At 42.6% G+C, this 23,979-nt stretch overlaps 1 protein-coding gene across 1 annotated transcript in view; it reads right to left on the bottom strand.

Moving 5' to 3' along the window:
• LARS1 (leucyl-tRNA synthetase 1) overlaps positions 1-23,979 on the bottom strand; it is a 52,678-nt gene that overhangs the window by 14,903 nt on the left and 13,796 nt on the right. Inside the window, exons 8-24 of the mRNA XM_080920203.1 lie at positions 23,504-23,567; positions 23,242-23,309; positions 22,781-23,006; positions 17,749-17,836; positions 17,595-17,671; positions 16,533-16,586; positions 15,632-15,772; positions 14,903-14,980; positions 10,692-10,777; positions 10,536-10,601; positions 10,375-10,457; positions 9,411-9,549; positions 8,759-8,971; positions 7,978-8,035; positions 6,541-6,604; positions 2,432-2,615; positions 881-971 (exon numbers count right to left, since the gene is read on the bottom strand). Of these exons, the coding sequence (XP_080776329.1) occupies positions 881-971; positions 2,432-2,615; positions 6,541-6,604; positions 7,978-8,035; positions 8,759-8,971; positions 9,411-9,549; positions 10,375-10,457; positions 10,536-10,601; positions 10,692-10,777; positions 14,903-14,980; positions 15,632-15,772; positions 16,533-16,586; positions 17,595-17,671; positions 17,749-17,836; positions 22,781-23,006; positions 23,242-23,309; positions 23,504-23,567 (1,780 nt within the window). The remainder of the gene's footprint in view (positions 1-880; positions 972-2,431; positions 2,616-6,540; positions 6,605-7,977; positions 8,036-8,758; positions 8,972-9,410; positions 9,550-10,374; positions 10,458-10,535; positions 10,602-10,691; positions 10,778-14,902; positions 14,981-15,631; positions 15,773-16,532; positions 16,587-17,594; positions 17,672-17,748; positions 17,837-22,780; positions 23,007-23,241; positions 23,310-23,503; positions 23,568-23,979) is intronic.

Raw genomic sequence — 23,979 nt, forward strand, 5'->3', positions numbered from 1 at the left:
TTTGTGTGACCTGGCTTGGAGTCTAAGACAGGGTTTTGCTATGTATCCTAGGCTTGCCCTGCCTCATTTTTGAGCATGCTCTTTAATCCTGGCTAACCTCAAACTCAGCAATCCTTCTGCCTTAGTCTTCCAAGTACTAGGATTACAGGCATGAGCTCTTTCTTCCTTCCTTCCTTCCTTCCTTCCTTCCTTCCTTCCTTCCTTCCTTCCTTCCTTCCTACCTACCTACCTACCTTTCTTTCTTTAGAGGCATTTTAAGGTATGTCTATGTTAGTGAGACATAAAGCTAAACCTCAGAATTGTTCTCTAATGTGGGGCTTTGAGCAGTGCCCAGAGAAACATTAACATAAAAGGGTATGAATGCAAGATTTCTATGCTCAGCATTTGGCCTTATTTAACCACATCTAAAAACCAAGTTACATAAATCCCAATGTGACATTTTACAAAACTGGTTGAGTAAAGCTACATGTGGTCCTTGAAATGTCAAACTTAGAAAAACAGTGACACCTTGTGGAAAAACTCAGACAGCATTTGCTTTCATGTTGATGGCAATTAATTACACCCTTTACCTTCTTGTTTATCAATTTAAAATGCTTTTATGCAGCAAGACAGGGTTGGAACATGAGTAACTGGAGACAGGAGGACCTCCCCTTAAGGTTCAGGAGTAAAATAAGAGCAGAATTTTCTACACTAAGTAGATACCACAGACACAATGTTAAAGAAAACTACTTTCGAATCACGATTTTTCAGAAAACATAGAAATGCACTGAAAAGATTGTCAGTCTGTATTTTGGACATGCAATTATTTCATAGCAAGGAGAAAAAGGCAGAAATACACCATATTAGTGCTTACATGGCTGACCCCAAAAGAAGAGCATACCTGAAACTCAAAAAAACCTGTTTTCAAAGCTTCTTTAAACATCATCTTTTCATAGTTTTGATCTGTTTTTATAATTCCTGCATTCATTTCACTATTGAATAGGGAAAGAAAATCTATTCAGTTTAAAGGCAACTCTATATTTTATGAACTTCATCTTATTGTATGCTTATATTTATATATTACATATCTATAGCATATATCTGTCACATAGATTAATAACCAGTGAGATGAACATGACAGCAGAAACACTGCAGATCACTCAATACAAGGGCCAGGGACTTGCATGAGTCCAGTGGTGGTTACATAAGCATGAGGCCTTGAGTTCAAATGCCCAGAACCCAACTAAAACCACGTACATCAGCGCTCTGAGGGGAGATGGGAGCTGAGACAGAAACCCAGGAACCACAGTCCAGCTAGCCTGGCACATAGCAGGCCATCTCAAACCAGGTGAAAGGCAAAGACCAGTGCCTGAGGTGTCTCCCCCAACCACACATACACACACTGTTTACACACTTTTAAAATCTGTGGATTAAAAATCTTGCCCGGCATAAAGCTGCTTTGTCCTTACAACTTTGTCTACCTCCTTGTGTATAGTATCAGTTTCACCATTCAGGGCTCCTATTTAAAACAACACACTTAACATACGTAACAGTGTTTTGCTATTGTTCTTGATTGTTAGGTTTCTTGGTGGAGCTAGGCATGGTGGCCTGTAATCCAGGTACTTGGAAGGTTAAGTTCAAGGCCAGCCTAGGGTAGTGTGAGACCCTAACCCCAAATACCTCAATGCAAACACTGTTAATGACGCTTAAACGCATTATAAAAATTGCCTAACTGATGTGGCAGCCAGGATTTACAGGGGTTGAATGGTAAATAAATATCAGCTATTAGAAAACACACCTCTTATCATCCCAGATAATACCTGACCTAGCCCTGATTTCTTTCATCTCTGTCTCTGAGCTACACGTACTATACTTCAGATATCATACTGTTCCCAATGTGCTTTCTCCTTTTCCTCAAAGGCTATTGTCTAGTTTTTCAAGAAACCCAGAATTCCCAGTCTCCCCTGAATCCTCCTTACACCTACTACTGAATTCAGATAGTAGGTACTGTCTTTCCAACAAGTCTTACTCATCTTTGTAGTACCAGCACTGAGTATCTCTCCCAGCACAAGGCCAACAAATGTCTTAAGTTTTTAAAAAGTTATTTCTTCTTTTTTCTCAACTGGTTTTTCCCGTCTCCATTTTATCCTACTGTAATGTGAGACAGTGAAGGAAAGGTTATGCAGAGGTTTTGGAGATACAGATAAGTTCAGATTACAAGTTTCCTAGTACTAACTACATGAAGGCACTTAATGAGACTGCTAACCCTCAGTTTCCTCATCTCTAAAGCTGAACTAGCTACACTGTCAATGCCTGAGGCTGCTGGGTGGCGAGAGTCGGAGAAAAGCTCCTACACAAGTAGGCCCTCGACATACAGCAACTACTGCTATTTAATTTGTTTTAGAAAACAAAACAGAAAACCAGACTTGGCATGGCGCTGGCCCAAATCTACCTGGCAAACACGCGATCATTGAATGAGTCTGCAGGTCCACTTCGGAGGGTGCTGCAGTGGGCGAGCACTTCTTTGATCCACTCTACCCATGTGTACAGACGGAGAATGCCTGCGTCTGCCATGGCTTCCACAAAGTTAGCATCTTCAACAGTGTCACCAGCATCAGCCAGGGCCAGGCGCATTCCTGAGAGAAAACAAGACCAATCAGTTAAAAACATAGTTACTGACAGGGCAGTGGTGGCGCAGGCCTTTAATGCCAGCGGATCTCCGTGACAGACTGAGTTCCAGGATAGCCAGGGCCACAGAGAGAAACTGTGTCCTGAAAGAACAGATATGTGTGTATATATCTACATTGTACATATATATGTATACACACACCTTTGGTTACTGAAAGCCAGGCATGGTTGGTGGCAAGCACCTATAATGTCCAGCACTTGGGAACTAGAAGCAGAAGTTCAAGGTCATCCTTGCTACAGAGAAAGTTTGAAGCCATTCCAAGTTTTATGAGCTGATGTCTCAAAAAAGAAAAAGAAAAGCCCACACACTCACATTCTAGGAAAATTATGCATTCAGCTGGGTACATTCAAATTAAGAAATAACAAATGTTATAAATGACTGTCCCGAATCAACAGCAAAACTAAGGCTCTCAACTACTTACAACACTTTTGTGGCCTTTGCTCATTTGGTTTGCACGCACTCAGCAGTGTGTTTCTTCCCAGGTGAGCTGGGATGATGAGGCGAGGTTTTTGCTATGAGAGGGACAAGCGACTAAGGCTGAGCCTCCGGGATTAAGAGTGTCTCTGGAGGAACCCCAGGATGGCAGTCTTCAGTCATGTGGCACGGGGTGCCATGCCTGACAAGTGGGGCCTGCCACGGGAAGAGGAAGATGCTCTGAACAGTTAAAGGTTTAGAAGAAATTCTGCAGTCTTTGAGATTACGCACAAGGGACTCGTGGCAGCAGTAACAGAGTTGTCTGTCCTCGCTGTGAGCAGTTAAGAAATGCATCTGAGGCCAAGATGACAGCCAAGCAGGAAGCCATTTGTATAAAGGAGCAATTGCAAGCAGAAAGGAAGATGCGGCAGCATCCTTGTTAGTCTCTGATCTGGCAAGTAAACTGGATAGTAAACAGGACGGTGAAGTGCAGGTGCCGGCTTGCCTCTTCTTACGGCTTGGGGACAGGGTGGGGCAAGAGAAAAAGCAAGTACAAGTTAGATCTATCTTCAAAAGCTCTTCCTTGAATCCAAGAACTAGGAACGCTAGGGAAGATTCAGAGAGGGAGGAGGAGCACTCAGGTCCAGCCTTCAGGAGAAAAGGGGACCTCTGTAATCTAGTGTGCAGAGGTATTAACAACGGTCCAATGCAAGAGATCAGTGTGATCAGGAAATACTCAGCATCTGAACTGCTGAAATTAGGGAGCCTGACTGAGGCTGGCTTGTGAGGCTATGGGACATGGGGACAGATGGGATCGGTCTAACTGTATGGAGGCAAAGTGAGGACTGTAACGTCCCATCCCTCCGAAGGCAAAGGCTACATAACTGTGACAGTAGAGGGAAATTGGTCCCTAGTGGACTGGCTTATGAACACCATTAGAAACACTTAGTGATCTGTATCTGAAGTCCCTATAAATATCAGAAACCGAGAACCACAGAGAAGGGGCAGAGGCTACTGAGGGAACAAGAAGAGCAGAAAATGAGTTTGAACCCAAGTTCACTAGACTAGATGGAACTCTGTTCACATAGAGGTAGTTAAATACATGGTCGATCCAGTGGGGACCTCAAGGCTGGTTTGGTACTTAGGATTTTTGGATGAGCAAGATCTTTAAAAGTAGGAAAGACTGGCAGCTCTCGATGACTTAGACTAGCATGTAAAGAGCGTCTATACAGTAGAAGAACAAGCCAGAGGAAATAAGGGAAAAGTAATGCATAAGGAAGAGGTCTGTCTGCATTACTCAAAAGCAGATGTGACAAGATTTGTGTTGAGTTGCAGTTCCAAAGAAAAAAGTTAGGGGCTAGAGAAATGGCTCAGCAGTTAAGAGAACTGACTGCTCCTCCAGAGGTCCTGAGTTCAAATCCCAGCAACCACATGGTGGCTCACAACCATCTGTAATGGGATCTGACGCCCTCTTCTGGTGTGTGTCTGAAGACAGATACACTATATACATATAAAATAAAATAAATAAACCTTTTTTAAAAAGTTGATAGAACACCAAACTGTGTGCTAATAAGCTTCTCTAGCCAATACAAGTAAAGATGACCAAGCCCATCCTAGAGGTAGGTAATTATCCTTCCAGACTAAAAAAATGTACATTTCCCCCCAGGAAAAGGTTCATCTAGGGGTGAAGATGGACTGCCCAGTCAGAAACTACACCAACAGCCAGGTTGCTGTATAGGGAAGCTATAAGCCACTGTGCCAACCTGGGGCCACTATTATGGAAGAAACAAGCAAGTGCAGCAGAGGTAAAAAGGGCCACATTCACCTGTGGCCCCTGAGTCAGCCTGAGCAGATCAAGTCAGGCCCACTGAGTTTAGCAGGTACGGAGAAATGAAGACTCCATGGAAGAGCTCCAGGATGTAAAAATGTAGTGGCTCAGAGAGAATGGCCAGAAAGTAGAAGGAGCTAATTGTTATCATTTATCTATGCTTTGTACCCAACTTAGATCTGTGGAGGAACAACTGATCCAAACGGATGGAATACCCATGCTGTATCAGACCTTGCTGTGTTCCACTTTAGCGTCTTCTTAGTTGTAAAGCTCTGGGGTCACCTGACACTTGCTGAGGACAGATAACAGCAGACTTTCAGAATGTTTAACCAAGGTCATCACTGTAACGTAATTGTTACAGGATGGTGGCTCAGGATGCTGCTTTGTCCTGCCTATCCTCTGGAGGTTTTGTTATATAGATGACATAATGCTAACCTCAGTGCTCTGCAGATTTGGAAAGCCACTAGAGAAACAACTGGGTATATCGGTACTTCTAACTACTTTGCAACCCAGTGGGGGGCTAGGTTAATTAAAAGGGAAAAAAAATCTAACAGGTACCCCCTACATGGGTGAAAAGACAGTCACAGGGGCCATAAGTTTATTGAATAAAAACACCAAGGACAGTGCCAAGGACGGGGTACCTTCCTGTGAGTTGTTGGCCAGGAGAGCCCTTAAGGCCCCACAAATCATAAAAGTAATTACAACAACTGGTGGTTCTATACCAAGACACTACTGCCAAAGATACCACATGTGCATGCTCTGACTGTAGGACACGGGCAAATTAGCTGGGACTGAAATGGAAACTCATACCCTGTGACTGGCTTTTGTAGTCCCTGAGGTGACCATGCAGGCTGCTGGTCACCAACATTCCTGCTTGGCTATCTTCCCTGTGTGCTAAAATACAACATGACAGGCAAGATATGCCTGCTTGTGTGATAGTGGTCAGCTGTCATGGGTGAGACCAACCCCTTCCATTTGGATTTAAGGCCTACTCTAAAAGAGGAAATTCATGTGTGATACTAGGAGCCAGGACAAGAACCTGTGACTGGGAAAGTTGTGAGTCCCCATAGAAAAGCAACTGCTATGGCTTTGCTAGATGGACGAGATGCACGTCAAACTGTCTTCTAAAGCACTCGCACCCATGCATCACTGCTCAGATCAGCCTCACTGACTGTGAAGCTTCTGAGAACTAAGCACAATCACCCACTGCTGCTCAGCTGATCTGAAGCACACAGAGCAGAGCAAACAAGAGAGATCCTTAAAGCAAGGTCGGGAGAGAATCAGCTCCAAATAGCTGTTATCTGTTCACTGTTGACAATGTTGTGAGACAAAAAAGGCTGTCATCTGATGTCCACATATGCACCACAGTACTAGTGCGCTCACACTTACACAAGCATCATACACAGATGCACAAACAATAAACATCTTAAAAGACTCTCAGTTCTTTGAATTTTTTTCTTGAATAGATTACAGCAGCATTTCTCGTGATTTAACTTACATATTGTGCTGTTCATGCACAAGGGAAACATGAATATTTAAATTTGTGTTAAAGGTAAAAAGAATAAGCAACAACCGGCACCTATCTCCTGCAGCCATGTCTGAACAGCAGCGAGGATAAACATGTACTCACCGTCAGCAGAAAATTTGTCAACAGCTTGGCTCAAAGTGAGGAAGTTGCCTGTAGATTTTGACATCTAACAACAACAGAAAAGCAGTGATCAGGCATTAATAATTTACATAAATAAAACAATCCAAATCAAGTTCATCAGAGTGGCCATAATGAGTCAAAGAGAATCTGAAAATGGAAGGACACAACAATGACTAAAAAGAGGCGAGCACTGAGGCTGAGGTGACCAAGGGTCTGTCTGGGATTCCATCCACCGAACAACTAGGACAGGGTCTCACTGTGACCTCTGAAAGTCTAGCTTTGACAGAATGGACTTGACTATCACAGGGAACACTGGCTGCTTAGACAGGAAGAGCCCTGCCAACCTAAATAGACTCATTCCCGAGGGTAAAGAGGTTTTCAGGACCATCCGCAGCACTCAGAGAAGCAGCATTCACAACAGGTTAAGAAAATGCCATGTTCTAATAGACTCTCACTATGTTGCCCTGGAGAGAACAAAGCTCATAAAGAGCTACCACCTACCTTTAACTCCTAAGTACTGAGATGAAAGGCATGTGCCACTGCACCTACCCAAGAGAAGAACTTCTAAAATCACTATCTATATCTGACACTGCACACTGTAACCTGTGCCATCTGCTGCTTGTTCGGTCTATACCTTTATCCAACGTTAACACTTAACAAATATTTGTCCTCATTTTTATTTATGAATGTGTGAGGGTATGAATGTAAGCATGCACATGCCTAGAATCCAGAAGAGAGCATAAGATCCTTGGAGCTGTAATGATATGGGTCTGAGCCATGTTTTAGCTCCTACTGTAATACTTAGAATGGCAGCCCTGCAGTTACTCTACTGTTGGTTACACTAACACTCATTGGTCATCCAATGAACCTAAGTTACTGATGCAGAAATAAATGCAGTGTGTGTGTGTGTGGTTTACTGAGCAGGCATTAGAGGGACAGGTGAGGGGAGCCTGCACAACTTTTTACTCAGAAACAATTCAGAGATAAATCCTATACAGACAGCAAAAGAAACAACATTCCTAAAAATGTTGGGAAGTGGCCAGGTTGGCAGGAACAGTATTAGGATTTCATGACATATAGAAACCCTGAGGCTCCAAATTCTCTCGTTCTTCAAGAGCTGTAAGTCACAGTACCAAACAGAAAGGCCCAGGCACTCTCTCCTGGGTCACAGTTCTAAGATCTCAGTGCTGCCTGTCCTCAGCTCCTTTCCCTCACCTCTCTCCTCCAGTCCTAATTCGAATCATTCTTTATACCAGTATCCTAACAGCCCTCAGGACTATCTGCTCTGCTTATTCAAAAGATTAAAATTTAGTTCAGCTATTAGTCCTAAAGAGTTCAGATAGCTTTGCTTAAGTCTAACTACTTCATATTTCTGTTCCTTCTTGTTCCTCAGCTGGAACACCTTGCCCAGAGCCTCACCTTCTCAGAGTTGAGCAGCAGGTGTCCATTTGCTCGAACAGATACAGGCCACTTGTCACTTCACAGGTGCAAGGTGCAACACAGAAAACAAAAAGTGCAACAGAATTACGATTCTCCATGACACCCTGAAGTAAGTGTTAACAGTGAGCACTTTGTTAAGACAAAACCATGCACTGCAAACGGTGGGTGGCTTTTGCTTCGCAGTTCTAGGGTTCAGAAACAGAGCTTGGCTCATTGCACAGAAATGCTCCCTGTGCTGTGCTCCTGTTTTCAACAGGAAGAAACTGAAAAGAACCCAAGGCTTGGCTCTGTAAGTTATGAAAACAGAAATACAGCAGAATTCAACGATTAACAAGATCAGGAAGATCTTGAAAATATGCGATTATGCAAAAGAAACAGAAGAGCATATATACCTTTGCATGAATATAAATATATAGCTTTTAATTCCCAGAATATGTGTGAGCATTTGTTCTAAAATAAACCCGAAAAGAAGCGTAATAGCAAAGCAAAGTGGAGTAAGTGCAGCGGGGTGAAGGTCAGAAGCACTGTTGTCCTCTCGCTCTGCATTATGCACTCTACAACCCAGCTTAGAACTCTGCGCTCCTAGAACACGCCAGTACCCCTGATGACCTGAAACATAGCATTCTCACACACTCCATATTAATACATACTGGAACAAATCCGAATAACCCCTCCACAGCCATTCCGTAAGATACTTGAAGCCATGAGACACCCTTACTGACTATCATTAAATGAACCACTCACAGACTTGAGCATTTACCTTTGTTCTGGCCACATGGCCACATGATTGTAAATGTAATATGAAAGATGATTTGGAATCAGATCCTTGCCAGAGGCTCGAAGGTCCACTGGATACCAAAACTCAAATTCCTGCTTCAACTGATCCAGCTTTTCCTTGGGGATCTGAGTCTTAGGAAATGGAGCATCCTTGAAGAACACATAATCCCAAACATCCTTCGTCATCTCTTGGGGTCTGAATTGAAATAAAGTAAACAAATTACTAGTATTTTCAAAGAGTCAGAATTCCCACCTAATCATGGATTAACATATTAATTAGTTACAGTATCAAACAAGAACAAACAGATCCCCTAAGAGCAAGGAGGTGTGGTAGCATAGGAGGAGCAACTAAATCATCCTTCTCAGTTGCACAGTAAAAAAGCGGAACATAACAAAAGACTGATAACCAAGCTCTTTTCTTTAAAGACAGGATCTCACTATGTAGACCAAGCTGGCCTTCAACTCACAGAGAACGGACTATCTCTGGCGCCTACATACTGAGATTAAAAGTGAATGCCTCTTGCTAGCCAAATTCTTGAGAAAAATACATGTGAAAGAATAAATTTCTAAATATGCAGTCAAAATGTCACAACATGGGCAGTTGAAAAGGTTCTTTTCCTTAACTATGTACCAACCTGATGCCCACTGGAGACTCCGCCTGCCCATGTAGGTCATCTCCCTGCAACAGGTGTGCAACTGTGTAAAACGCCATGTAAATAGTGGAATCTGAGAGGGACTCAATCAACCACTGCTCATCCCAAGGCAGCCGAGTGCCTGCAACAGAGAGAGAAAACAGCGTGGACTGAAGCGGAGACTCGATGCAGAAGCCATGCCCTCAAGGTTACCTATCTAGGACCCTTGCTGTGCTGGGTGTGGGTAATTGTTATTTTGTTTTGTTTGTGGTGCTAGAAATTGAGCCAGGGCTTTGCACATGGTAGGCAAGCAGTAAGCTACAACCGCAACTCTAAGAAGCCATAAATTCTACTTTAATAATTTATAAAGGGAAAATAAGTATAAAAGACCCAAACTGAATGAACCTCTAGAGTCCTTTAATGAAAATATATGGCTAAGGAGAGTCTGGTAAGAACTCTTGCTGCACACACATAAAAAAACAGAATTTTGATTGCAGCACCTATGTGAAATTGTGAACCCCCTAGCCCTAGCCATGGGAAGAGACATGAGGTTCACTGGGGGTCTGGCTGCTAGTCTAGCCCCAGATTTAAGAAGAGACTGTCTCAAAGAAGTAAGGTAGAAAATGACAAGAACAGAGCCAGACTTCCTCCGCTGGTTCGAACACATGCACTGACATGCACCCCCTACTCATAGATATACATATACCTATTTGTACACCATATTCACATGCACACGCACAAAGATAAACATAAACAGATCATAATATAAAGGCCATGTGGGTCAAAGGGGATCTATGTAGCATTAGGTAGGTGACAGGGAACCACATCCTGGTTCTTCTCATCCTCTCGACAAAACCGACCACTTCCAGCTTAGCAAACACCAGGAAAAGGGGGGAGGAAAGGTGAAAAATAGTGCATTTTCTATCTAATAAAATCATGCAGACAGAAGTATGAGAAGTCTGCTGACCTAAACCATAAGTTCTTGAGCAAGCATGTTCTTGCAGCCAGTCTAAGGAAGCTTCAAAATTCTTCCTGCTCTCCTCGCAGAATCTAAGGAGAACAAAGGCCAAAATGTGTCTTTTCTCTCGTTAGTCACACTCCAGCTCCCCTCGTTTGCTCCCGACTTACGTTTCCATGCTCTTCAGGCACTGAAATGTCTGCTTCTTCCAGCTCTCATCTCCATAATCCAAGTACCTGAGAGTGAACAGAGTCAGCTCTTCTTAACGCCAGAAAGGACCAAAATCACTCACGCAATTTTCTTGTTACAGGAAGGTCACAACTAACCACTGGTCACAAAGGGCCACGACACACTCGTCCGCAGACCTCGACACCACTTGTTTTTCTGGCTCCATGTAGATAAGTGCATCTCCCTAAGGGAAGGGAAGTGAAGACAGGGCAGATGTCACGTGCAGGCCAGCCTTCCCTTCCCCGTGCTGGCGCTCGGGTGTGTGTGCCTTTCTGTGCAGCTCCTGCTTCTGAGCACCTCATCAGCTGGACCACCACCCATCATCCTCACACTTTCTAACCTGACAGTTCCAGGGCCGGGCTGCTCATGAGAGCTTTCCATCTTTGTGATAAAAATACAAAGAAAAGCTAAACGCACAATACTACTGTTTTTAAAAGAACATAGAGGGCTGGAGAGATGGCTCAGTGGTTGAGAGCACTGACTGCTCTCCCAGAAGTCCTGAGTTCAATTCCCAGCAACTACATGGTGGCTCACAAACATCTGTAATGGAATCTGATGCCCTCTTCTGGTGTGTCTGACAACTACAGTGTACTAATATACATAAAATAAATCAAAAAAGTGTATTATATATAGAGATTAAATATTTAAAAATTATTATAAGCTTTAGAGCCATTACAAATTCATTTCTAAATAGAAAATTAACTACAATTTACTTAGTGTTTTGAGGCAGGGTTTCATTTAGCCTAGGCTAGCCTCACACCTGCTATGTAACATGATAATCCTGAACTTGTGATCCTCCTGCCTCTACCACCCAAGTATCGAGATACATATGCACCACCAAATGGGCTCCAATTTTACTTACTTTTTTACTTGATATAAATATCTCTTAATGCATTTTAAGCTAGGATAATTTTTAAAATTTATTTAATATTTATTTATATATTTCTATATTATATATATGTATATGTGTGTGTGTGTGTGTGTGTGTGTGTGTGTGTGTGTGTGTGTGTGTGTGTAAAACCTATGTGCCAGAAGAGGGCATCAGATCCCATTACTGATGGTTGTGAGCCACCATGTGGTTGCTGGGAATTGAACTCAAGACCTTTGGAAGAGCAGCCAGTGAGTGCCCTTAACCCCTGAGCCATCTCTCCAGCCCCAGGATAATTTTTAAAACTAAAATCCAATATTATCATTACCAAAATGACTCACTGCTCTATACTGAAAATTCAATTCTTCAATCTAAACTAAATAGCTGTGTTTTTGGTTTGTAAACAGTGAATTAGAAATAGACATGTCGGGGCCTAGAGAGATGGCTCAGTGGTTATAAGCACTGGCTGCTCTTCCAAAGGTGATGAGTTCAATTCCCAGCAACCACATGGTGGCTCACAGACATCTGTAATGAGATCCAATACACTCTTCTGGTGTGTCAAGGACAGTGCAGTCATACCTGTGGTGTCAAGGACAGTGCAGTCACAAACATGTGTGTCAAGGACAGTGCAGTCATAGATATAAATAAATCGTTTAAAGGGGAATAAAAGGAAAAAAAAAGAGAAAGAAATAGACATGGAACTCCCTCTAAATATTCCAGCAACTGACAATAAGGAAGATGAAGAGATGGACTGACTACAAAGACAAGCGGAACAGGGAAAAGAAAAGGCAAGGACAAGGCCGGCTGGGGGCGGGAGGTATGGTTGAGTAGGAGAGAGGCTGCAAGTATGTACAAGGCCCTGGATCGAAGCCCATGCTAAAGAATCACACAAATGGAGAAGAAAGCCAGATCAATTTTAAGCAACAGAAGAAGCAGCTGACGAGAAAACCCCACTTGCACAGGAGAGCCTCCCAAAAGCTCAGGGGTGAGTAGAATGACTTGATTTTGCAAGTGGAAAAAGACAACCCTGAAAAGAGAACTGACCAACATCTTAAAAAGTGATTATAAGACAAAATACCCTAATTTTCCATGTGCTGATTAGTTTATTGTCAATTTAATACAAGCTAGAGTCACCCAGGAAGAAGGAAGCTCAACTAGGGAATTTCCTAGATCAGACTGGCCTCTAGGCTGTCTGTGGGGCATTTTTTTCCTAAACTGATGCTTAATGTGGTAGGACCAAAGCCACTGTGGGCCCACCCGAGGCAGGAGGGGCTGAGCTCTGTGAGCATGAGCTAGTAAGTGAGTAAGCAGCCTTCCTCCATGCTTCCTACCTCTGTTCCTGCTTCAGCTCCTGCCCTGACTTCCCTCAGAGATGGACTATCACTTGGAAGTACAAGTTGAAATAAACCCTATCTTAACCAAGCTGCTTCTGGCCATGGTCATCTCAGCCACAGAAAGCAAACGAGAACACTCACCATGCGAACAGTAACTACCCCATCCTGCGTCAGCAATACATCAAAAGCTTATTACTTGGGGCAAAGTTCAGAACACAGACATCACAGCAAAATTAGGGGATTACTTGAAAGCCAGCACACCAACTGCTGGTACCATGTCTACCCATCTCCCTTTTGGCTTCCAGAATGTTCAGTCCAGTCAAATGTAAATATGAAAAGCATACACCTTCTAGACTTACTTTCACCAAAAAGCTACTAGAGACACAGATCATCAGAGTTAAAGCAAGGGGACCAGATTTAAGAAGCAGAGAAATCTGTACTGGTCGAGAGATATCAGCTCCAGCACAGTGGCAGTAACCCATCCACAGCACCTGCTACAGTGGCTGGGAATGCATTTTAAGATGCAGCCAATAATGAAGGACAAGCTGAAAAAATACATAGCTGCAAGTTTTGGGATAAGTTTTTAAGTACATGGGCAACTATTAATTCTAGGGAAAAACAAAAACTAGAGTAGAAAATACTGCAGTCAGATATCCATGTGTCAGAAATGTAAACAATGACAAATCTAGTACATATTATAAATGCCTCTTAAGCATGAAAGATGAAGAAGCATTTACAAGATATTCGGCAGTATTAAAATTTTTAAATGTTGATTTTTTTTTTCCATAGTAGAAGTCAGTGGCTAATGAATAAACCTAAGGAAACAGCCAAACAAAACTATACTCCAGCTGATGTGGTGGAACAGCTGTAATCCCAACTACAGGAGCAGAGGCAGACACATCCCTGTGAGTTAGAGGACAGGACAGTCTGTCTTAAAAAAAAAAAAAACCAACCCCCCAAAAAAAAAAAAATCACATCGTAAACATTTAGATTAGAGATCTATGAGAGAAACCTGGGCAGAGCAGCTCAATCTGTAATCCCACCATTGGGGAGACTGGCAGGGGAGGACTGTCACAAATTTATAGCTAGCCTAGACTACAAAGTGATACCATGTCTCAGAAAAAAAGAGAGAGGGAAAAAATGGAGTTAGAGACAGAGACACAGATGGATGTCAGTATTAAAATAAGCAACGAAAGCTGTCTCCTCCAAAGACAAATTAAAAAGAACGTGGAAGGACAAAGTATGTTTGTACGTGTGTGTGTGTGTGTGTGTGTGTGTGTGTGTGTGTGTACACATATGTAGAAGCCAGCTACCATTCCTCAAGTGCCATCTATCTTTTCCTTTTCAGACAGGGTCTCTCACTTGCCCGGGGTTCCTTAAGCAAGCTAGTGAAGGGAACCCCAGGAACCTGCCCGGCTCTACCTCCCAAGGGCTGGATATTAAGCTCACACAAGAATGGATTCCAGGACTGGAGCTCCAGCCTTCCCCCAGCCTATTTGGTTATGGAGCCAGCACCTAGGCTAGTGGTACACCCATGTTTCTCAAGCCTCCTGGATACAGAAATGAATCACCAGCTTTGCTCACTTAAGTCAGCAAACACAATGAAGACCACTGTCTCTATATCATGACTGTCAACTTTAAGAAGTGAGTAGCTATGCAGAGTTCCGCCAAGAGAAACAGGAGGTGAGAATAAAAGGCAGAGCAGCACAAAAAAAAAAAAAAAAAAAAAAAAAAGGACCCTAAAGTGGCTTGTGCCAACCACACTGCCAAAGTTCTCTGGTGTGCTCGGCACATACCAGCTTTGTTCTCTTTGGGTTTGCTTTTTGTTTTCCTTGTTGTTGTGAGTGGGGAATGTTGAGTAAGGCTCTGCACAGCCCAGGCCAGCTGTGAAACTGAATCTCCCTGCCTCTACCTCCTAGACAGTGAGATGACACACGTCACTCAGCCTTAGAGCACAGTCTCATCCCTAGCTGCAGAGAGGCCTATTTGTTATGTTTCCCATACAGTGCTAGATTCTACTACAGAACTGTGCTAATGATACTCTTAGGCCTATTAACTGCTTTTCCCAGACAGCCTCCAGAAGACAGGTTAGCACACTAGCACATACAGCATCAATCATGTTTCTCTGAATAGTCTTCTTTACATGCTGGATCTTCTGTCCTTTAAATCCATCCACTAGCATTACCTACAAGGGTGAGGGGGAAAAACATACAAAACAATTAAAATTTGCTTCGAGTTTCCCTAGCTAAGTTTACTTAACTCACCGAACCAAGAGTGTTTTTAGAGTAACAGTTATCATATTTATTACAACCATAACTTTCTTTTGATACAACTAGCACAACGGATGATGACATAGAATATCGGCCTGTCTGTAAATGTCACTGGGTCTAGTCCACAGGAAAATAAACTCACTCCTACACTCAAGCTTCCACATGGACATGATTCTTCTATACTAGTGGTTTTCAACCTGTGGGTTGTGTATGACCACACATCTCCTACATCTCCTATCCTCCATATCAGATAAAGTTGGTAAAGCAGCAAATTTAGTTATGAAGTAGCAACAGAACCATTTTATGGTGGGTGTCACTCCAGCACGATGAGGCGTATAAAGGGTTGCAGCACTAGGAAGGTTGAGAAGCACTGTACTATGATCCTTCCGGTGGCTTCAGAGGGAACCAAACATATTCACTCAGGCTCCTCTATCCAACCCTGCCTGTTTACAGGCCTGCTATAGGCCTGATATCTTCAACTTCCTAGTGGGCAAATTTAACACTAGAGCACAGAATTAACTCGGAGCATACAGCTACAAATAAAAACGATAAAAATTGTGACTTACACCATCATAAAATCCTCTTAGATACAATTTCTCCTTTGCTTCTGCAAGTTTTTCACGGTCATTCTGGCTCTGAATTTTCAGCTCGTCACATATTGTCACAGCAGAAAGACTTCCAATTCCTGGGATTTCAAGGACTGGCACCTGCAGAGAACAGCAGAATGTATTCCTGCTGAAAGGCAGACACGATCCATGTGGTCCTGTTGCCACCAATGCTCTGCAAAGTTGCCTGGATTTTACTATCACCCGGCTGTGGCATACACTCAGATGTGTACACTCCCTTACCACAGAAGCAACACATGCAGGTCCTCCTCTCATGCCCCTGCCTCACCATTCACTGAATAACCAAGGGTCAAAAACTGAAGCATGTTAACTATTTTTTTGAGTGGTTTCAAGTTTATATTAAACTCTTGAAGTCTTTCCCCCAGTGCTGAGAATCACACCCAGGGCATTAAGCATGCCCAAGCTCACTCTCCTAAACTCTTCATGAAAGTCTTTTGCTAGAAGTCTTCTGACCTTTCCTCTGCAGGTACTAACAAGAAAACAACAAACACTAAGCAGCCCGCAAGGCTACAAAGTCAATATTCATGAGTTAGGTGTGCTCTGGTGTTTTCCTTACAATGCAAGGAATTAATCATACTAAGATTGTATGGTCTGAAACTACAATGGATGAGACAGAAAGGCTGTTCCCAACTGCAGGTAGCAAGTGAAAGGAAATGTGGACTGTTCATCCCACTTTTCTGTTACTTACGACAGGAAACTAACAAATTAAAGGATGAACATTCCCTCTCTTATTTTGAAACTCTACCAATTATTTATTTTTGTTACAAGGAAAACATGAAAATGGCTCTTTCTTCCCCCTCTGATAAAGATGTGTCAGGCCTGTGTACACTCACATACTCACCGGTTCAAACGGCAGGACCATGTCATCTCTAATTCCATACTTTGTTCGTAAGGCCTACAGAAAATTCATAAGTTAATATTAATGCTCAATTTTGTTACTGGTCAATCAATAAGAAAAGCAAACTCAATGTGTTTCCCCCTCTTAGGCAAGGCTTTACTACACAGCCTATGCTGACCTTATACTTAAGATCTTCCTGCTTCAGCCTCTCTCTTGCCTGGACTCAAACTTCTCTTCCATTATTTGTTCTCTCCATATAGAACAATTTTTAACTTTATCAAATATCTCGTGAAGGGACCAGAATTTTAAACCTTTTAAAATTCAATAGTTTACTTTAATGTGAATGGCCTTCAGGCATGTCCAGTATTTTGACATTATGACGTCATCTATACAGTTCCCGATTAGGAACTAGACAATCAACTTACAAAGGAAACTTCATGTTTGAAATAAGCTTATGATTTTTTTCATTGAGCCTCATCCACAGCTATCCTGAGACACATGTGATCCACAGGCCACAGGTTGAACATGCCTGTGCCCAGGTGTAACAGTGCACACAGACATGGAGACAGCACTACAGGTAAGGGTAACACTCTTAGCTGTAATGAACATATGAACATAAAAGCTTTCCTGGGGCTGGGACAGTGAGTCAGTGGCTGAGAGCACCTGCTGCACAGCATGAGGACCCGAGTTCAAATCCTCAGCACACACGTGAGAAGCCAGGAGTTCTCGTAACCCCAGCACTGCACAAGGTGGAGAGAACAGTCTCGGACTTGCTGGCTACCAACCTAGTTCCAGGTTCTGTGAGCGACCGTCTCAAGAGTAAGATGGCAGTGACAGAGCAGAATGCCAAATGTGCCACTCTGGGATACACACTTAACACACATAGCCTTCTCAAATTTGTCAGACTTGTACTCAAAAGTCCAGCCACAAACATCCACACCCTGGAAACCAGGTTATCGGTAACAGTCCAGAGACAAGCGTGGATGCTCTTAGCCTTGTCCCCCAGCTGCTCGGCAGCACCGCGCTGATACCATGCTGAATTAAACACATGAAAGGGATACTTGCTTGCTTTTTCTTCAAGTCTCTGAGTGCCGCAAAATCATCCGGGGAATCAGAAGGAACGCTTGTGACCACCCCAGTGCCTTATGAAAGACAGAGCAAAGTTAACCAATACAATCAGAAAGTGATTAACAAAGCAATCTAAGAGCAAAGTCCGTACCTTTATCCTCCTTGATGGTCAGCATAGGGAGGACATAGATCACCTTATAGCATGTCAGGGGTGCAGAAAGTGAAGCCCCAAGGATTTCCTGCATGAAGAGCAGCAAGAAGGTGAAGAACTGTAGCTGCAGTGACACCAAGTTAAAATAAGATTGACATGTTAAGGTCAAGAGGCCCCTGCTGAAAAGTATATGCACGAGCTCCCAATATCTGCATCTGCACAGAGTAGTTGTTGCAGTTAATGACACGATGAAAATCACAATGGTTTTAGATGCTCGCACAACAAAAATGGGAAGTCTGTGAGGGACTCTTTGTTAATTGGCTTTACTTGGCTATTCTTCCATGTATACATATTTTTAAAAAATCACTCTGTTCACCATAAGCATACAGTTTCTCCACTAAGTAAACAGTATAAAATAAAGAAAACGTAAAATCATTATTCTATAATTTTAAATAAATGGTTAAAAATAATTTAAAACGAGAATACCAAACTTGGCAATGTAATAGTAATCTTAGTATACTAACATATGTACTGCTTGTGACACTATATCTTGAGAAAAACAGTATCAAGACTCATAGCAAGAACTACAAAATGTCCAAAATGGGCGAGCAAGATGGCTCAGCAGGTGAAGTACTTGCCACCAAGCCTAACAACTTTCACTGAATTCCTAGGATCTATGTAGTGGGAGAGAAATGACCTCCAAAAGTTGTTCTCCATACATACTGCATGACACATCTTACACACATGCACACGTACACAAAAATAAGCAACATAAAAAAAGAAACCAACTAAACACTACCTTACTTACACTAGTAAAACACCACAGTAGTGGTCCTCAACCTTCCTAATGCTTCTTTGATCCTTTAATATAATTCTTCATGTTGCAGTGACCCTCCAACCATAATTTTGTTGATATTTTATAACTATAATTTTGCCACTGTTATGAAGCATAATGTAAGTATCTGATATGTGACCCTCAAAGGGGTCTCACCCCACAGGTTGAGAACTGCTATACAAAAACACTGCTTTCAATGACCAAACAATTAATAAACAAAATGTCATATCAAGAAAATAGAATTCTATATCTATATAATTATCAATTCATATTGAAGTGACAAAAATATTCCTGATTGCCTCAAAAAAAAAAAAAAAATAGAGGCAGGGCTGGAGAGATGGCTCAGCAGTTAAGAGCTGACTGTTCTTCCAGAGGTCCTCAGTTCAATTCCCAGCAACCACATGGTGACTCACAACCACCTGTAATGGGGTCAGACGCCCTCTTCTGGTGTGTGAGTCTGAAGATAGCTACAGTGTACTTATATAAATAAAATAAATCTTTTTTAAAAAATTAGAGGCAATATTGAGCCCATCTTCTCCCCTCCCCTTTTACAGTGTCTCATATCTCACTCTAACTCAGGCTGGCATAGAACTAATAACAGTGATCCTCCTGCCTTAACTTCCTGAGCACCACCCGGCTCTGCACCTGTGCTCGTATAAGGCAACAAAGGGCCTGCAGCTGCACACTCATTCTGCACCTGTGTGTGTGTGTGTGTGTGTGTGTGCTCGAGCACGCACAATCGTGCACCACTGTAGAATCAACAGTCATATGGATACAATTTACATACCACAGCAGTTTTAAAGGCTGAAATCAAAAAACTATTATAACTATCGTTGTGAGAAGGTGCATTAAGAACAGTAATCATTACGGGCATAGTAACACATGTGATGCCTTTAATTCCAACACTCCCGGAAGTATAGGCAGGCAGGTCTCTGTGAGGCAGGTCTCTGAGTCTGAAGCCAGGCTGGTCTACACAGTGAGTTCCAGGAGACCAGGACTGTGTAACGAGACCCTGACTTTAAAAAACAAAAAACAAAACAAAACAAAACAAAAAAAAAGAACAGGAAACAATTGCTACTGTAAGCAACCATATAAAATATACTGAACCACAAAAAGACAAACAGACAAATCCATGAAAGTAGAAAGATGGGGAAGGAGATCATTGAGAACAGGGGTAGAGGGACAAGAGAGGGTAATGCAGGGAGAGTTAATATGATTGAAATATAGTATGTACATGGATAAAAATAGCATAAAGAAGCCTACTTTATGTGTATATGATATGCTAATTTTAAAAAATAGCAACAACCCCACACCTGGCGGTACAGCCTGTAATTCCATTCACTCAGAAGAGGTTATACAGTAAGTTCAAAGCCAATCTTGGAAACTTAGTGAAAGCATGTTTCAAAACACAAGGACACAGTACTACTAGGACTTGGAGCACCTGTGGGCACAGTTCAAGGATGGAGCACCTGTGGGCACAGCTCAGTGACTGAGCATCTGTGGGCACAGCTCAGGGACAGAGCACCTGAGGGCACAGCTCAGGGACAGAGCACCTGTGGGCACAGCTCAGGGACAGAGCACCTGTGGGCACAGCTCAGGGACAGAGCACCTGTGGGCACAGCTCAGGGACGGAGCACCTGTGGGCACAGCTCAGGGATGGACGGAGCACCTGAGGGCACAGCTCAGGGACAGAGCACCTGAGGGCACAGCTCAGGGACAGAGCACCTGTGGGCACAGCTCAGGGATGGAGCACCTGTGGGCACAGCTCAGGGATGGAGCACCTGAGGGCACAGCTCAGGGATGGAGCACCTGTGGGCACAGCTCAGGGATGGAGCACCTGAGGACACAGCTCAGGGATGGAGCACCTGAGGGCACAGCTCAGGGATGGAGCACCTGAGGACACAGCTCAGGGATGGAGCACCTGAGGGCACAGCTCAGGGATGGAGCACCTGAGGACACAGCTCAGGGATGGAGCACCTGAGGGCACAGCTCAGGGATGGAGCACCTGAGGGCACAGCTCAGCTCAGGGATGGAGCACCTGAGGGCACAGCTCAGCTCAGGGATGGAGCACCTGAGGGCACAGCTCAGGGACGGAGCACCTGTGGGCACAGCATCTACTTAGCATGACTATGGTCAGTCCAGTACTGAAGGAACAGAAAGGAAAGAGCAGATGGGTCACAAGCTGGCTCTGGAAAAATGTGCTTGTACTTCAAGCCTGAGAAGCTGAGTGGGGGAAGGTGAAAAGAAATTCCTGAAAGCTCCTGTAATCTCCACACATGTGCTATGAACACACACAAATAATACAATAAAACTGAAAACAGAAAGAACAAGAAACAATGTACTGTTAATACTGTTTCTAAGAACTCAGACAAAACAGAAACTGATGAGATGTACAAAAACTGCTTCTAGAATAAAAAGATAAACCATTCAAACTCCCAAATAGTCAAACAGTGAACGCTTGTGTGTAAACAACCACAAAGAACGTGACTGGTACTGACTGCCAAGAAACAGTAAGGTAACATAAAGTGAGGCACAGCACAATATTCGTTATGTATCTGCCTATAATGTATGTATTGCTAAACCATGAAAATATTTCTGGAAGAACACACAGGACACAGACACCTTTGGCTGTATCTGGAAAGAAAAATGTATAAGCATGGTGGTCTACTTCCCCTGATGATGCTGAGGACTGACTGACATTAGGGCTTCACAACACTAGCAAGCTCTCTACTGACCACACCCCAGCCTTTAAAAACCTATTGTTTTTTTCTTCTTTCTTTTTTCCTCCCCAGTTTTTTGAGACAAGGTTTCTCTGTGTAATACCCTGAGACTGTCCTGGAACTCAATCTGTAGACCAGGTTGGCCTCAAACTCAAGAGATCCACATGCCTCTGCTTCCCAAGTGCTGGGATTAAAGACCTTCACGACCATGCCTGGCCATCTTTTGACCTTTGACTTTTATAAAAGTTTACAAAGTATCAGGTGAACACAGTGGCTATAATCCCAGGACAAAAAGTTTACAAAGTATCAGGTGAGCACAGTGGCTATAATCCCAGGACAAAAAGTTTACAAAGTATCAGGTGAGCACAGTGGCTATAATCCCAGGACAAAAAGTTTACAAAGTATCAGGTGAGCACAGTGGCTATAATCCCAGGACAAAAAGTTTACAAAGTATCAGGTGAGCACAGTGGCTATAATCCCAGGGTTTGGCAGGCCAAAGCAGGAGAACTGCCACAAGTTCAAGACCAGGACAGGCTACCAATAAGATGTCTAATACAAAATGAAATGGCTAGGGCTGTAGCCCAGCTGGTACAGTATTTGCCCAGCACATAGGAAACCCTGGGTTCAATCCGAACCATCACATAACACTGAATGCCATGGCACATGTCTGTGATCCCAGTGCTCAGAAGGCAGGGACAGGAAATTTAAAGTCATCATTGGCTATGTAACAATCTTAATGCTAGCCTGGGCTACTTTAGAGCCTTTCTCAAAAACAAACAAACAAAAAATACAAAACAAAAACCTACAACATAAATAAGAAATAAAACTCAACTGAAAGCAAGACAGTAGTCCACACGTTTTTTTCCTGTAAAAGGTTATTTATCAAGGAACCAAGGGCATCGTTTACTAAACAGGAGAAAAGCAGTTCTCATTCCAATCTCAGGAACATGGGCAATGTTTTCAAAATCATTATTCTTATGCAGTTACTAGCCCAAGGAAGAACTATGTATTCTTCAATCAAATACTAGCTAAGTTGAAAAAAAGTCCAAAACCATGACTTCAGGGATAATACAGTTACTATTATACAGTAAATAAAAAGGCAAGCACACGCAACACATACAAGCCACACAAACAGAATGCTGAAGCTGGCTGGACACGCAGAATGTTTCCAACAGGTCAAGTTCAATTACAGCATTTAGCAAGGATGAAGGGGGCAGAGGCCTCTCTGGAGGCATGAGAATTCAGCATGACAGAACCTGCTAGAGAACACTAGGACAGCTCCATGCCTTAACTTGGGAGGGGCTTGCTTAAGCCAATACAAATGTAGTAAGTCAACAAAACAAAAATGCCCTGCTCACATTACCTCACGGATAGTCTAAATACAAAGATTCTTGATGTTTATTTTCAAGTTCTCCTGATAATACTTTCCTCTAATTATACAAATGAGAATGGAGAGTACACTCCCTCCCCAACTCACCTCTCCCATTAACTCCTTCACAACTGGCACGACTCCATTGTGCTTAGTGAAGCCTTGGTATGACATATTCCTGGCTGCTCTCTGGGTACAGATGAATATATCACCATTTGCTGTCTCAAACCCAATGTATTTCATATCAGGCCGAACCCAACAATTTGTCTGTCCAAACATAGTCTCGGGTCTGAGTGTAGCAGCTACTAGAAAGATGTTTTTCCCTTTCAGGCCACTAAGAAATAAAAAAAGGCATATATTTATATTAAAAAATGTGTATTCCCTCACAGTTACCTGATTGTTCAGAATGATAAATCAAGCCTAATATAGTAGCATCCATAATCTCAGGTCCCAGATGGCTAAGGTAAGAAGACTAGGCTGCAAAGCAAAACCCAGTCTCCATAATAATAATAATAATAATAATAATAATAATAATAATAATAATAATAATAATTTTTTAACAAACCTACCTTAATTTTGATGGGTACGGTTCAAGCACCTTCAGTTTGACTAGGGTGTATTCCTGAGGTCCAACACCCTAAACAAATAAACAAAGCAAAGCTCTAAGGGAAAAGATGCAAATTGAACCTGCTACCTATGGAGGAATCTCTTCTAATTTCTGATATAGACTCTGGCACATGGGAATTAATTCTTCCTTCTAATGAAGGAGTGCCCTTGGTGTGGCCACAATAAAGAGTATTACAGTAACTATTTGGCATCCGAGATAATCACCTCTCCAGTTTGTCTGTCATGATCCATGCAAGGCTGTCCATCTTTTGGGGAATAAATAGTGTACCTGAAAAAAAGAGCAATTAACAGTAAACACTGTCATATTATTCAAGTTGCATTGTAATTTACCAGCCAATGTGAACAGTACCACACAAGTATGAGCTATAGCTACCCCCGCACCTGAGCTGGCTCTATACATCTATTTCGAATTGATGAGTGGTCTCCACCTTCATGAAAGGGAACATTACTAAAAACTATGGACTAACCTTAGCCTTTGGTAATGAGACAACTTAGCCTTTAGTAATGAGACAAATTCACAAATAAACTATAAGTCACTTTTACTTGATCTACACATAATAGTATAAGCCAAAACACAAATAAAATAATTTTGCTTGTGGTTTGTTAGGAATACTGAACAGAATCATCCATTCTCTCTGGTTCTAGTTGCTGAAAATAAAAACTCAAAAAAATTAAGGCGC

The sequence above is a fragment of the Micromys minutus genome, assembly GCF_963924665.1.
Source record: "Micromys minutus genome assembly, chromosome: 8".
Taxonomy (NCBI): Eukaryota; Metazoa; Chordata; class Mammalia; order Rodentia; family Muridae; genus Micromys; species Micromys minutus.